This window comes from Chiloscyllium punctatum, chromosome 15 (genome assembly GCF_047496795.1).
Source record: "Chiloscyllium punctatum isolate Juve2018m chromosome 15, sChiPun1.3, whole genome shotgun sequence".
Lineage (NCBI taxonomy): Eukaryota > Metazoa > Chordata > Chondrichthyes > Orectolobiformes > Hemiscylliidae > Chiloscyllium > Chiloscyllium punctatum.
The window spans coordinates 27,051,042-27,067,716 of record NC_092753.1 but is presented as its reverse complement, the minus strand read 5'-3'; the positions used below and the strand labels follow the sequence as shown (position 1 = coordinate 27,067,716).

General features: G+C 44.9%; 1 protein-coding gene across 1 annotated transcript in view; it reads left to right on the top strand.

Annotated features, from left to right (window-relative positions):
* The window catches only part of map7d2b (MAP7 domain containing 2b), a 108,082-nt gene that overhangs the window by 38,006 nt on the left and 53,401 nt on the right, over nucleotides 1-16,675 (top strand). Inside the window, 2 exon segments of the mRNA XM_072584827.1 lie at nucleotides 3,866-3,987; nucleotides 11,753-11,877. Of these exon segments, the coding sequence (XP_072440928.1) occupies nucleotides 3,866-3,987; nucleotides 11,753-11,877 (247 nt within the window).

Sequence of the window (16,675 nt, the reverse complement as noted above, 5' to 3'; positions counted from 1 at the left end):
TTTATGATCTGTTGGAACAGTCTGAATGGCCTCCTGCTGTCTCAGTCTTTCAAGATATGTATTACATCCTGAAACTGACCCCAGTCCCTGGTCTGTAATGAACACTGCTCTCTGATAGGAGCACCAGCTACATTGCTGAACTGACTCTCTCTTTGGTTAGATTTAGCCATAGTTCTGCTGCCTTATCAAGTCGTGACTCTTACAAGGAACTCAAGGCGATGCATTCATTTCTTATCTCACAAAACGGCTTATGAAATGGGTTCAGCTCTTGTGGCATTTGAAAGGGTGGGAATACAGAATTTGTTTTTTTTCTCTCTCCTGATGAGGAGTTCGAAGGGTTTTGTGATATTTTTCATTCACAAGCGGTGGACAAAAATTGGAGCCAATTTTGACGGAATGGCTGCTGTGCACTCACTGAGATTCCAGTCTTCCCCTCCATGAGGAAACAGGAAATCATGGGCACTCAGCAGATGAGAGAGGGGGAGGTCCTGTAAGCTTTTATTGCATGGTCCACAGTGAGTCCACCCCACCCAAACACACACTTCTCCCCACCCGTCCCAATCCCCTGACTTCAAACAATCTCTCCCACCCACCCCCACCCCTACAGTTCCTCTTCCTGTCACCCCACCCCTACAGTCCCTCTTCATCTCACCCCACCCCAAACACTGTCTTATCCCAGGATTATGCTTCAACTCTGTTCAGACTGAACAGAGTTGTAATCTCATCACACAGTCTGCTGCTCACCACTCTCACACACATACACACACTTGCTCACACACATAATTGTACACACACTCATTCACACTCTCACTTTCTCACACACACTCGCACACTTACTCACATTCAGGACCCACTGCCTTTACAGTATCTAGTGCCTTCATGAACTGAATTGGCTGTAGACTGGTATCTGTGATGCTGAGGACTACTGGGCGAGGCCAAGATGCATCATCCACTCGGCACTTCTGGCTGAAGATTGCTGCAAATGTTTCATCCTTATCTTCTGCATTGATATGCTGGGTTCTTCTATCATTGAAGATGGGGATATTTGTGGAGCCTCCTCCTCCAGTGAGTTGTTCAATCGTCCACCACCATTCACAACAGGATGTGGCAGAATTGCAGAGCTTATCTGCAGTGGAGCAGATCTGATCCATTAGTTGTGAGATTGCTTGGTTCTGCCTGTCTCTTGCTGCTCATGCTGACTGGCCAGCAAATGGTCTTGTTTGGCAGCTTCATCAGGCTGACACCTCATTTTTAGGTATGCCTGGTGCTGCTGCCATACCCTCCTGCACTCTCCATTGAACCAGGGTGGCTTGATGGTCGTGGTTGAGTGGCAGGTATACAGGACCTTCAGTTTGCAGATTGTGTAGGAGTACAATTCTGCTCCCACTTATTACAGCCATTTGCTGATATCCACTTTAGCCTGAAGGAAACATGTCAGTGTATTGTCAGAATATTCAGTATTATTTATGGGTTAACTGCACAAGATTCAAAAATCAAAGAACAGAGTGTTAATCCAACTTTGCTTCCCAAAACGTGCTTTGCATTTAAACTTGAGTCTTTCAAATGTCATTTTTCAGTCTGTACCTCTGAATATATTTTTTAAAACTGATGCAAAAGGATTGGAGAAAGCACCTTGTTCCAGGCGCTACTTAGCGACTTGTGGATTGTTGCAACACCAGCTGTTAAGCAGCACAGTGGGTGGCACAGTGGCTCAGTGGTTAGCGCTGCTGCCTCACAGCACCAGGGACCCAGGTTTGATCCCCACCTCAAGTGACTGTCTGTGTGGAGTTTGCACATTCTCCCTGTGTCAGTGTGGGTTTCCTCCGGGTGCTCCAGTTTCCTCCCACAATCCAAAGATGTGCAGGTTAGGTGAATTGGCCAAGCTAAATTGCCAAGTCAGGGGTAAATATAGGGTAGGGGAATAGGTCTGGGTGGGTTACCCTTTGGAGGGTCAGTCTGGACTTGTTGGGCCCAAGGGCCTGTTTCCATGCTGTAGGTAATCTAACCTAAACCACAACTTGAAGTGATGCTTTTTGTTTTTGAGGTTTTGTCAGTCAGACGATGGATAAGTCCTCATGTTTGGAGATACAGAAAACAAGCAACAAAAAGCAGTGGCTAGAGTGGGAGAGGGTAATTGGTTGCAAGAGTCAAAGCATCATCTCCTGACTTCTTCAATGAGAAAATACTGGGCCCAGTTAAAGGACTCACAATCTTGACTTGAATCAGGGTTGAAGGGAGGTGGTGAGAATTATTTGCAGTTGATGTTTGAGAATTCATTGCCAACAATCAAATGTGGAAGGTCATTCTCTTTAAATGTTTCTGTGTTGTTCACCTTCGAGAGGGGATTGAGTCATCCTTACGTGGTGGGTCAAGTGCCGCTGTCTGTTTAGTCACCCGGAGCTACACCACAGCGTGTTTTGCTCCCCTTTGTCATCACTCTTTCGCTGAAGACATTTCTGCCGAATTCCTGATTGGATTTCTCTGCGATGATCTTATCTTCACAGTAAGCAATCCTGTTGTCCCCTGTGTTTGTGAAAGGGTGAGCTTAACCCTTTGTTTCCTCTTGAGCCGGATGGGACTCAAGGTTCTTTGTTCGACCATTTATTTGTACATCCATAGAAGATGTACACATCCAAAAATGGTAATGCCTCAAATCTTCCTTGCAAAAACAAATATGTTATTTTCACAAATAACAAGCTTCCAATCAATTGTTTTTGCAGATGATAATTTCCAATCAAAAGGTTACACATTGACTCATCTATATCTCTACCCACCAGTCTTCCTGTAGTCTCCAATCCAGGCTAGTACACATGGCTATGCCATCCAATCTTATTCATATAAATGCACCTTATAGTATTATACAATCATATCGTTATACATTCACACCTTCTGATAGTAAATGTATTTTCTATGTGTATGGGCAGCATGATGACTCACAGCGCCAGGGACTTGGGTTTGGTTCCAGCCTCAGGTGACTGTCTGTGTGGAGTTTGCACATTCTCCTTGTGTCGGTTTGGGTTTCCTCCCACAGTCCAAAGATGGGCAGATTAGGTGAACTGGCCGTGCTGTTCAGAGGGTTACTCTTCGGAGGTTTGGTGTGATTAGATTAGATTAGATTACTTACAGTGTGGAAACAGGCCCTTCGGCCCAACAAGTCCACACCGCCCCGCCGAAGCGTAACCCACCCCTACCCCTACATCTACATCTACATCTACCCCTTACGTAACACTACGGGCAATCACCTGACCTGCACATCTTTTGGACTGTGGGAGGAAACCGGAGCACCCGGAGGAAACCCACGCAGACACGGGGAGAACGTGCAAACTCCACACAGTCAGTCGCCTGAGGCGGGAATTGAACCCGGGTCTCTGGCGCTGTGAGGCAGCAGTGCTAACTACTGTGCCACCGTGCCGGACTTGGTCAAAGGGCCTGTTTTCACACTGTAGGGATTCTAAATCTAAAAAATCTTTTAATTATAGACATTTACTTGTGATAACAAGAAAACCTATACTATTTTTCCCCTTTCAGTGTGGAAACATCTTCTCTGTGCGAATTCTACCCTTCCATAACTTTGAGTACCTCTATCTGTTGCTCATCCAGTCTAGATTCTCTATACTGTGGAGACCAGAACAGTTCACCATACTCTGAGGGTAGTCTTGTTAAAATTAATTGACTTTGTAATCACAATAATAGCTCGTGTTATCTGATGCAATTAGTTGCGGTGGGCAGGTCATTTCAGGTCTCTTTCATCCAGAAAACCTCCGCTAATGTGAATCTTCATTTGTCTGCTCTTTGTACTGTGTACTCTTGTGCTCTTTTCTCTGAAAGTTTAACTGTTTAGTGTCCCATGTCTGCTCTTGTCTAGTGTTGACTAGTCCCCAGAAGACCAATTCCAAGTCTGCACTCACTCCTTCAGGAGACAGGCCGGATGGCACAGCAGTGTCACCGGGAGAGGCAAAGTCGACACTGACGTCAGAACCGCAGCAGGTAATCGAAAGAACCATTAATGGTGTTGATGTAGCTGAGATTGTACATGATACCCAGAGGGAGCTCTGCATTTATTGGTGAAAATCACCTTATTGTTGGCATTTCATGTGCCTGGCCAAATGAATCTATCCTTGTTACAAGCTCACATTTGATTCAATAAATACTTTACTCCGTGATGCTGTTTGCAAAGGAGATTCAACTGTGAAATGGATCTTGTGGTTTGGATGGATCTTGGCTTTGTGCTTTATGAAGGATGAGAGGATTTTGGAGAAGATGCTCAAAAGGTTTTACAAAAGTGGTCCCAAAACTCAATGTTCCGTGGATAGTTTACAGAACAGTTCTGGACACCGCATTAGATTAGATTAGATTACTTACAGTGTGGAAACAGGCCCTTCGGCCCATCAAGTCCACACCAACCCTCCGAAGTGCAACCCACCCAGACCATTCCCCTACGTTTACCCCTTCACCTAACACTACTGGCAATTTAGAACATAGAACAGAACATAGAACAGTACAGCACAGAAGAGGCCCTTCAGCCCACAATGTTGTGCCAACCATTGATCCTCGTGTATGCACCCTATCGAACAAAGAACAGTACAGCACAGAACAGGCCCATTTAACATGGCCAATTCACCTGACCTGCACATTTTTGGACTGTGGGAGGAAATCGAGCACCCGGAGGAAACCCACGCAGACACGGGGAGAATGTGCAAACTCCACACAGTCAGTTGCCTGAGGCGGGAATTGAATCCAGGTCTCTAGCTCTGTGAGGCAGCAGTGCTAACCACTGTGCCACCATGCCGGATGTGGAAGCGTTGGAAAGGGTTGAGAGGAGATTTACTTGGATGTTGCCTGGTATGGAGGGATGGTATGACGAAAGGCTGAGGGACTTGAGGCTGTTTTTGTTAGAGAGATGATGGTTGAGAGATAACTTAATTGAGACATATCAGATAATCAGAGAGTTAGATAGGGTGGACAGTGGGAGCCTTTTTCCTCGGGTGGTGATGGCTAGCATGAGTTTTAAATTGATGGGTGATAGATATAGGACAGATGTTAGAGATAGTTTCTTTGCTCAGAGTGGTAGGGGCGTGGAATGCACTGCTTGCAACAGTAGTAGACTCGCCAACTTGAAAGCCATTTAAATGGTCATTGGATCCAGATGCAGGTTGGCTCAACATCGAGGTCCGAAGGTCCTATACTGTGCTATTATGTTGTATGTTAGTAAATTGCCTCCACCAGCCTCCCCCAGGCAGTGCCTTCCATATTTCCACCCCCTATGGATGATTTGATTTCTCTCAGGTGCCCTCTAAACCACCACCACCTCACCTTCACCTTCTGCCTTAACATCTTAAACAAGTCTGTCGTACGAAAGAGATTTTCATCATCTATCCTGTCTATGCCTCTCATACCCCAATCAAATCCCCCCTCAGCCTCCACTGCTCCAGGGAAAACAAATCCAGCCTATCCAGTCTCTCCTCATAATGGAGACTTTCCATCCTAGACATCATCCTGGTGAGCCTCCTCTGCACCCTCTCCAGTGCAAACACATCCTTCTGACAGTGTGGAGACCAGAACTGCAACTGTTGGCTAAACAAAGTTTTATTAAGTTGCAACAAGACTTCCCTCCACCTATTCCAAACCCCAGCTAATGAAGGCAAACACCGCATATGCTTTCTTCACTATCCTGTCTGCCTGTGCTGACACCAGCAGGGATCTACCACAGTCCCGTTTCTTCTCAGTACTCCCTAGGGACCTGCCATTCATTGTGTATAGCCTTCCCTCATTAGACCTCCCTAAATACATTGCCTCTCACTTATCAGGATTACATTCCATCAGCTGATCAATATCAGATGCAGCCTGAGACCATCATCCTATCAACAATGCCACCAACTTTTGCGTCATCTGTAAACTTACTAATTCACATTCAAATTGTCGATGCACATAACAGAGAACGTAGCTCCCAGGCAGCAATCCCTGTGGTGCATCGCTGGTCACAGGCTTCCAATCACAATGTCAACCCTCCACCTTTTGTCTTCTATTTGTAAGCCAAATTTGGATACAGTTTGCCAAATTGCTGTGGATCCCATGGACTCTTACCTTCTGACCAACTTCCAGATAGGACCCTGTCAAAGGCCTTACATGTGAACCACACCACATCAACTGCCCTACCTTTATCAATGTATTTTGTCACCTTTTCAACAAATTCAATTAATTTCGTCAGGCTGGATCTCCCTCTAACAAATCTGTGCTGACTATCCCTGATCAATCCCTGCCTATCCAAGCATTGATTGATCCAGTCCCACAGAATATTTTCCAGTTATTTCCCTACAACTGAGGTCAGACTAACTGGTGTGTAATCACCTGGGCTATCCTGGCTGCCTTTCGTGAACAAAGGATCCACATTTGCTATCCTTCAGTCATCTGGCATCTCACTCGTGGCCAGCGAAGTATTAAATATCTCCGCCAGGGCCCCAGCAATCTTCTGCCTTGCCTCCCATTACAGACTGGGATACATCTCATCAGACCGTGGGGATTTATGCACAGGGATGCCCACTAAAACATCTAATCCCTCCTCCTTATTGATCTTAACATGTTCTAGAACCCCACCATCCCAACCTTGGCAACAATGTCATTTGCCTTGTCAGCCAGGGTTCTAGACTGTCTGTCTAGACTCGGACTGTCTGCCTTTGCCCTTCATGTACTGGCCCAGAATTCTCTCAGTACTACTGTTAAAAGAGAGTGTGAATGTGGAGCACGAGTAGGCCACCCAGCCTCTGATGCCTACTACCCATTCAATAAGATCATGACTGATCCATTATGACTTCAGCTCCACATTCTTGTCTATCTCAGATGACCTTTCACTCCTTTGTAAGTCAAGAACCGCTCGATCTCTGCTATAAAAATGTCCATTACCCTGCTTGCTGCGCTCTCTGGGTCCTCAGTGAAAAGCTTCCTTCTCATCTCCTTGTTCGATGGGAGACCCATGCTTTTAAAACTGAGTCCCCCAGTTCTCAACCCTTTCCCATTCTTTCAGCTTCCACCCTGTCAAATCCCCTCAGACATCTCATATTTCAAGACGTTAAGTGCTAAAGATCAGATAGAAGCAAAAACAAAGAGCTGGAGAAACTCAGCAGACATTTGGAGAAAGAAACAGAGTTAACATTTTGAGTCCAATGACCCTTCATCAGACTGAAAGGCATTGGAAAACAGTTTCTTTTAGAACATAGGACATAGTGCATTACAGCGCAGTACAGATCCTACAGGCCCTCAATGTTGTGCCAACCTGTGAAACCAATCCGAAGCCCATCTAGCCTACATTTTCATCCATATGTCTATCCAATAACCATTTAAATGCTCTGAAAGTTGTGAGTCTATACTGTTGCAGGCAGTGTATTCCACCCATGTAGGGTGGCACAGTAGCTCAGTGGTTAGCACTGCTGCCTCACAGTACCAGGGACCGGGGTTTGATTCCCACCTCGGGTGACTGTCTGTGTGGAGTTTGCACATTCTCCCCGTGTCTGCGTGGGTTTCCTCCAGGTGCTCCGGTTTCCTCCCACAGACCAAAGATGTGTAGGTTAAGTGAATTGGCCATGCTAAATTGCCCGTAGTGTTATGTGCATTAGTCAAAGGGAAATGTAGGGTAATGGATCTGGGTGGGTTACTCTTCAGAGGGTGAGTTTGGACTTGTTGGGTCAAGTGGCCTGTAGAGAATCTAATCTACTCTCTGAGTAAAGAAACTACCTCTGACATCTGTCCTATATCTATCACCCCTCAAATTTAAAGCTATTTCCCCTTGTGCTAGCCATCACCATCTGAAGAAATGGCTCTCACTGTCCTCCCTGTTAAACTCTCTGATTATCTTATATGTCTCATTGAAGTCATCTCTCAACCTTCTCTCTCACAAAAATAGCCTCAAGTCCCTCAGCCTTTCCTCATAAGACCTTCCCTCCATAACAGACAACATATTAGTAAATCTCGTCTGAACCCTTTCCAGCACTTTCACATCCTTCCTATAATGCAGTCACCAGACTTTTGAGGAGCAAGTAGAAGATGATATAGAGGCCCAGAAGACAAAGGGGTTGTTAATAAAGGGGGGAGAGAGAAAAGGGGACTTGTAATGGGGAGTAAATTAAGATGTGGGGTGGCGTGATGGCTCAGTGGTTAGCACTGCAGCCTCACAGTGCCAAGGACCCAGGTTTGATTCCAACCTGTTTATGCATTCTCCCCGTGTCTGCGTGGGTTTCCTCCGGGTCCTTCCCACAGTTCAAAGATGTGTAATTTGGTTGGATTGGCCATGCGAAATTGGCTGTGAAGTCCAGAGATGTGCAGGTTAGGTGGGTTAGCCATGGTATATACAGAGTTACAGGGATAGGGGAGGTGGTTGGGTCAGGGTAGGTTGCTCGTCGGACTTGATGGGTTCTGCTTCCAGGGACTCTATGATTCTATGAATGGAGAAATGGGTCCTTTCTACTAAGAGCAAAGTAATGACGACAAAATTGAGGCTGCCGGGGAGTGGAGAGAATGTATGAAAGATAGGGAACAGACAGTTTTTGAAGTTAGGCAGAAGTGGATTTTCCTGCTCCTCGGATGCTGCCTGACCTACTGTGCTTTTCCAGTATCTGAAGTTAGTGACCTCAATCTTGAGACATCAAGGCTGTAAATTGAGGTGTTCTTCCTCAAGCTTGTGTTGTGCTTCATTGGAACATTGCAGAAGACCCAGGACAAGGATGTTTGCGTGAATCATTGAGATGTACCGCATGGATACAGACCCTTTAGTCGAACCCATCCATACTGACCAGATGCCCAACCCAATCTAGTCCCACCTGCCCATATCCCTCCAAACCCTTTCTATTCATAGACCCATCCAAATGCCTCTTAAATGTTGCAATTGTACTAGCCTCCATCACTTCCTCTGGCAGCTCATTCCATACACGTACCACCCTCTGTGTGAAAAAGTTGCCCCATAGGTCTCTTTTATATCTTTCCCCTCTCCCCCTAAACCTATGCCATCTAGTTCTGGACTCCTTGACCCCAGGGAAAAGACTTTGCCTATTTACCCTATCCAGGCCCCTCATAATTTTGTAAACCTCTGTAAGGTCACCCCTCAGTCTCCGACGCTCCAGGGAAAACAGCCCCAGCCTGTTCAGCCTTTCCCTAAAGCTCAAATCCTCCAACCCTGGCAACATCCTTGTAAATCTTGTCTGAACCCTTACAAGTTTCACAACATCTTTCTGATAGGAAGGAGACCAGAATTGCACGCAATATTCCAAAAGTGGCTTATCCAATGTCCTGTACAGCCGCAACATGATCTCCCAACTCCTGTACTCAATACTCTGACCAATAAAGGAAAGCATACCAAACGCCACCTTCACTATCCTATCTACCTGCGATTCCACTTTCAAGGAGCTATGAACCTGCACTCCAAGGTCTCTTTGTTCAGCAACACTCCCTAGGACCTTACCATTAAGTGTATAAGTCCTGCTAAGATTTGCTTTCCCAAAATAGAGCACCTTGCATTAATATGAATTAAACTCCATCTGCCACTTCTCAGCCCACTGACCCATCTGGTCAAGATCCTGTTATAATCTGAGTTAACACCTCCAATTTTGGTGTCACCTGCAAATGTACTAACTGTACCTCTTATGCTCATATCCAAATCATTTATATAAATGACAAAAAGTAGAGGACCCAGCACTGATCCTTGTGGCGCTCCACTGGTCACAGGCCTCCAGTCTGAAAGAGAACGCTCCACCCACCATCCTCTGTCTTCTACCTTTGAGCCAGTTCTGTATCCACATGGCCAGTTCTCCCTGTATTCTGTGAGATCTAACCTTGCTAATCAGTGTCCCATGGGGAACCTTGTCGAACGCCTTACTGAAGTCCATATAGATCGCATCTACTGCTCTGCCCTCATCAATCCTCTTTGTCACTTCCTCAAAAAACTCAATCAAGTTTGCAAGACATGATTTCCCACGCACAAAATCATGTTGATTATCCCTAAGCAGTCCTTGCTTTTCCAAATACATGTACATCCTATCCCTCAAGATTCCTTCCAACAACTTTCCCACCACCGATGCTATGCTCACTGGTCTGTAGTTCGCTGGCTTGTCCTTACCACCCTTCTTAAACAGTGGTACTACGTTAGCCAACTTCCAGTCTTCCAGCACTTCACTTGCAACTATCGATGATACAAATATCTCAGCAAGAGGCCCAGCAATCACTTCTCTAGCTTCCCACAGAGTTCTGGGGTACACCTGATCAGGTCCTGGGGATTTATCCACTTTTATGCTTTTCAAGACATCCAGCACTTCCTCCTCTGTAATATGGACTTTTTGCAAGATGTCACCATCTATTTCACTACATTCTATATCTTCCATGTCCTTTTCTACAGTAAATACTGATGCAAAATACTCATTTAGTATCTTCCCCATTTTCTGAGGCTGCCTTGCTGATCTTTGAGGGGCCCTATTCTCTCCCTAGTTACCCTTTTGTCCTTAATGTATTTGTAAAAGCTCTTTGGATTTCCCTTAATTCTATATGCAAAAGCTATCTCATGTCCCCTTTTTGCCCTCCTGATTTCCTTCTTAAGTATACTCCTACTTCATTTATACTGAGTCAGGTAGGCTCTTTTTACCACGTACTGTGTCTACCAGGGTCTCAGGTACCACAGGGACAATGGGAGGAAATATTAGCCACCATTCAGTTCCTGATCACTGCCTGACAATGAGCCCTTCTGACAGCACCACTAAAATGTGCCAGTGGGCTCCACAAGGTTGCAATAAATTTGAAGTAGTGAATTTGTCAGTCGAATTTAATATATTTATTTCATCCAACATGCGTCCTTAGGTTTGCTTGTGATGGATACTTAGTGAGTTGACAAGGAAGGTATAAAAACAATGGGAGTGGGTGGGCAAAATGGATTGGCACAGAGCCTAAAGGGGGATAAGCGGTATGGTTGGCAGGCATGAGGTGACGGGCTGGCGTGAAGGGAGAGTGGGCATGAGGCTGGAGGGCCAACCTTCTTTTCTCTTATTCTTTTTGTTCCCAGCTTCCATGAAGTGCTGGAACACTAACGCTTTCATCTCGCTTGGCCCCACGTCCTTTAATCTCTGAACTCTTTGTGGCAGGGAGGGGGAGGGGCAGTCCTGGCTTCCACGCAACATTGCTTTTCCAGAAAGAAATCTGAACTTTCAGGATACATTCCCTGATTCGCGGAGCCAGGAGTTGTCTGTCCTACCTTCCTGAGATGATAATGCCTTAACTAAATTTGACCTCTCCCAATACGGGAGAACACTGAGCACTCTAGTTTGGTATTCAGTAGTTTGGTGTTTGGTTATTTCTGTCTGACTCAGTCAGTTCTTTGTGGTGTTACTCAATCCTAGGTGCAGTTACTGAAATAGGCCAATTGAAGTGTTATGACTGGCATTTCTTACATCTTTCCAAGATGTAAAATGCAACCCATTGGTCATCAAACCAATTTCTCATCTGCCATTTTTCCCTTCAAGTTGAACCCACCTTGCTTTGCTGCAAAATAATACATTTCCCCAAAGTCCCAAACCTTAATCTGCTTATAAACCAGGTCCATCAGCTAGGAGGTTCAAAGCTGCAAATAAGGTGTTTAAATATTGCCTTTGTATTTGAGACAGAATCTGATGTCAACAACCGAACTGTATGTACGTGCCAAACGTTTTCTGTTCCAGCCTTATTTATGTTCAAGTTAGCCTGGATTCTGTAAGCAAATTTTTAACAAAACCATTTATTTTAGACAGAGAAAACGAAAAAGGCAAAAAGGCAGCCATCCCCCGGGCATGTGTCAAGTGTGACGTCCACGCTCAGAAGATCTCAGTCTCCTGCAAACATGTCCAAAAGGTCCTCGTCACCTGCTGTGAAGTGAGTGGTCATGTTAACTGCCCAAAAGTCAACTGGTAGCTTAGTATCCTCACTCTGAGACTAAGGTTTATGGGCTTAGGCACCAGCAATAGGAGCGTGAGTAATCATTTGGCCCATCAAGCCTGTTCTATCATTCAACATGAGCATCAACTCTGCTTTCCTATCCACTCAAGAGACCAAAAATCTCTCTTTCCCAGTCTTAAATATGGAGTTCCTCTAAGATCGATAATTCCAAAATGTCACAGCTTTTTGGGTGAGGAAATATCTCCTCACCTAAGTCCTAAATGATCATTGTCTTATCCTGTGCTCCATGTGTTTTACATCTCCCCCAGCAACCTCTCAGTATCCACCCTTCAAAATCTTGTAGGTCTCAATGGAGACCATCTCATTCATCTAAACCCCAGGGAATGTCAACTCAATTTGCTCATCTTAGGCAACTGTCTCCTCTCAGAGAAAGTGAGGACTGCAGATGCTGGAGATCAGAGCTGAAAAATGTGTTGCTGGAAAAGCACAGCAGGTCAGGAATGGTCCTGAGGAAGAGCTTATGCCTGGAACATCGATTCTCCTGCTCCTTGGATGCTGCCTGACCTGCTGCACTCTTCCAGCAACACATTTTTCAGCAACTGTCTCCTCTCCTACACTTGTAGCTGGTCACTATCCTGCAAAATTAACATTACAGTCTGGCTCAGGATCAATAGCTTTTATTTTTAAAGTCAAAAAATGTGAAATCCGTGAGACTTCCTTAGAGAATGAAGCCACAAATTTGTTTTCTGCACAAACAATAAACTGTCCTATGCAACATTAGAACAGTAATACTATCTACAATTATATAGACAACTTACTTCTAACACCCAGAATCAACATGTATAAATGTGGGAGTAGACAATGATTAGACAGCGCCCATCAAACAGTCAAGCCATATCCCTGGGTTTATCTGTAAGTTCTCCCTTGAAGCTCCCTCTTGAGCTACCATGTCATGAACTGCCTCAACCACCTCTTCCACACTGGTAAACAGTCTTGAATTCCTGGTCAAGACCTGCCCCGGACTTTGAAACTCACTCGAGTACTAATTTTTAAGCATGAGCCTAGTTTCTCACTGACAGCTAGCTTGGCCAAGCTAAAACTGCTCCTGGGATTTTCCCTGAGCTCCAGTCTTGGTCAGTTGCATCAAGTAATGCTGCTTGTGAGCTTTTCAATTCCCGCCCTGTCAAATAAGTCTGACTAAACAAGTTCTGATTAAATACGTTTGCCATCCACTTCTTTGACCCTCATGGCTTCCCCTAGTACACAACCTTGAGAACATGACCAAGAAGATAAATGAGGCTAGAGCAGTAGACATTGTCTGTGTGGACTTTAGCAAAGCCTTTGACAAGGTAGATCACATGGGATCTAGCCAACCGGATACAAAATTGGGTTGAGACTAGGAGACAGAGAATGACGGTAGAGTGTTTTCTTGGTCCGGAGGTCTGTGGCCAGCGTTGTGCTACAAGGATCAGTGTTGTGTCCACTGTTGTTTGCCATTTATATAAACAATTTGGATGAGAATATAGAAAGCATAGTTAGTAAGTTTGCAGATAACAACAAAATGGATAGTACAGTGGACAGTGCCGAAGATTATCTAAGATAACAATGGGATCTTGATCAGCTGGCCCGGTGGGTTGAGGAGTGGCAGATGGAGTTTAATTTAGATAAATGGGAGGTGTTGCAGGACTTGGTTCATGATAGGACCCTGGAAATGTTGTCAAACAGAGAGATCTAGGGGTGTAGGTACATAGTTTCTTCAAAGTGGTGTCGTAAGTAGACAGAGTAGTAAAGAAGGCATTTGGTATGCTTGCCTTCATCGGTCAGAGTATTGAGTATAGGAGTTGGCATGTCATGTTCTGGCTGTACAGGACATTGGTGAGGCTACTTTTGGAGTACTGTCTATAGTTCTGGTCACCCTGTTATAGGAAAGATGTAATTAAATTGGAAAGGTTGCAGAAAAGATTTACCAGGATGTTGCCAGCACTGGAAGGTTGGTGCTATAATGGAAGGCTGAATAGGCTGGGACCTCTTTCACTGGAGTATAGGAGGTTGAGGGGTGACCTTATAGAGGTTAATAAAATAATGAAAGGGATAGATGAGCTAAATAGCAAAAGTCTTTTCCCAAGGTTAGGGGAATCCAAAATTAGAGGGCATAGGTTTAAGGTGAAAGAGGAAAGATGTAAAAGGGACCTGAATGACAACGTTTTCACACCGAGAGCGATGCATACATGGAATAAGCTGCCAAAGGAAGTGATAGAGATGCGTACAGTTACAACATTCCAAAGACATTTGGACAGGAACATGGATAGGAAAGGTTTAGAGGGATATGGGCCAAACACAGGCAAATGGGACTGGTTCAGTTTGGGAATTCTGGTCGGCATGGATGAGTTGGATGGAAGGGTCTGTTTCCGTGCTGTATGGATTGTACGGCATTGCACCTTTCTCAGGTTGCAGGGATTTTTTTCCAAGTCCTGACTCCTACCACTTAGCTGCCTATTAATTCCTAAAACCTCCTTTCGAATTGTAATAGCACAGAGGCATTCAGACATTCTGGATTCTTCACTGAATCTACTACAAAGTCTGATCTGGTTCAACTGCCTTCTCAGTGGAACAGTACAGTTTGTAAGTTATGTATAACAAATTGAAGAGACATCTAATTCATCTGGGCCCACATCGGTAAAAGTGTCTTGCTATGCACTGTTTTCTTCTTCAGCAGTAGGCAGGGATGGAATACAGTTTGTGGCAGCCACAGACATGAGGAACTAACGAATCGGGACAGTTGGATGGCTTGTCTCAGTTCCCTGCAAATTTTTTAGATTTTATTTTAAGAAGCTATTAAGCACTTTAGATTTCAGCTTTCACACTCTTTCACATTGTGCCCTCTCAGGGCACCCATGCCAGTTGTGTTTGCAATACAGTCAACCACCCCAATACCCGTGTTCCCACTATTCCCTTCCCATAGTCTCTCAGTCAGTATTCACTTCAAGCAAACGTCAGGAGCCACTCGGAAATGGAAAATAAAATGGACTTTAAACACTCTAACACAACCCATTTGTAGGCACTTGAGAACGAAACAAACTACGATTCATAAAATGCATTCAAAGCATTTAAGTGGTCAATCAATTATAAAAATAAACTTCTACTCCAAACCCACGTCATAGACTCATCGAGATGTACAGCATGGAAACAGACCCTTCGGTCCAACCCGACAATGCCGACCAGATATCCCAACCCAATCCAGTCCCACCTGCCAGCACCCGGCCCATATCCTTCCAAACTCTTTCTATTCATATACCCATCCAAATGCCTCTTAAATGTTGCAATTGTATTAGCCTCCACCACTTCCTCTGGCAGTTCATTCCATACACGTACCACCCTCTGTGTGAAAAAGTTGCCCCGTAGGTCTCTTTTATATCTTTCCCCTCTCACCCTAAACCTATGCCGTCTAGTTCTGGACTCCCTGACCCCAAGGAAAAGACTTTGCCTATTTACCCTATCCAGGCCCCTCATAATTTTGTAAACCTCTGTAAGGTCACCCCTCAGCCTCCGACGCTCCAGGGAAAACAGCCCCAGCCTGTTCAGCCTTTCCCTAAAGCTCAAATCCTCCAACCCTGGCAACATCCTTGTAAATCTTGATTGAACCCTTACAAGTTTCACAACATCTTTCCGATAGGAAGGAGACCAGAATTGCACGCAATATTCCAACAATGTACTGTACAGCCACAACATGACCTCCCAACTCCTATATTCAATACGGTGGCCAATAAAGGAAAGCATACCAAACGCCGCCTTCACTATCCTATCTACCTACGACTCCACTTTCAAGGAGCTATGAACCTGCACTCCAAGGTCTGTTTGTTCAGCAACACTCCCTAGGACCTTACCATTAAGTGTATAAGTCCTGCTAAGATTTGCTTTCCCAAAATGCAGCACCTCACATTTATCTGAATTAAACTCCATCTGCCACTTCTCAGCCCATTGGCCCATCTGGTCCAGATCCTGTTGTAATCTGAGGTAACCCTCTTCGCTGTCCACTACACCTTCAATTTTGGTGTCATCTGCAAACTTACTAACTGTACCTCTTATGGTCGCATCCAAATCATTTATGTAAATGACAAAAACTAGAGGTCTAGCACTGATCCTTATGGCACTCCACTGGTCACAGGCCTCCAGTCTGAAAAACAACTCTCCACCACCACCTTTGAGTCTTCTACCTTTGAGTCAGTTCTGTATCCAAGTGGCTAGTTCTCCCTGTATTCCATGAGATCTAACCTTGCTAATCAATCTCCCATGGGGAACCTTGTCGAACGCCTTACTGAAGTCCATATAGATCACATCTACTGCTCTGCCCTCATCAATCTTCTTGGTTATTTCTTCAAAAAACTCAATCAAGTTTGTGAGACATGATTTCCCACGCACAAAGCCATGTTGACTATCCCAAATCAGTCCTTGACTTTCCAAATACGGTCTCTCAGGATTCCCTCCAACAACTTGCCCACCACTGAGGTCTATAGTTCACTGGCTTGTCTTTACCGCCCTTCTTAAACAGTGGCATCACATTTGCTAACCTCCAGTCTTCCGGCACCTCACCTATGACTATCGATAATACAAATATCTCAGCAAGAGGCCCAGCAATCACTTCTCTAGCTTCCCACAGAGTTCTCAGGTACACCTGATCAGGTCCTGGGGATTTATTCACCTTTAACCGTTTCAAGGCATCCAACACTTTCTCCTCTGTAATCTGGACATTTTGCAAGATGTCACCATCTATTTC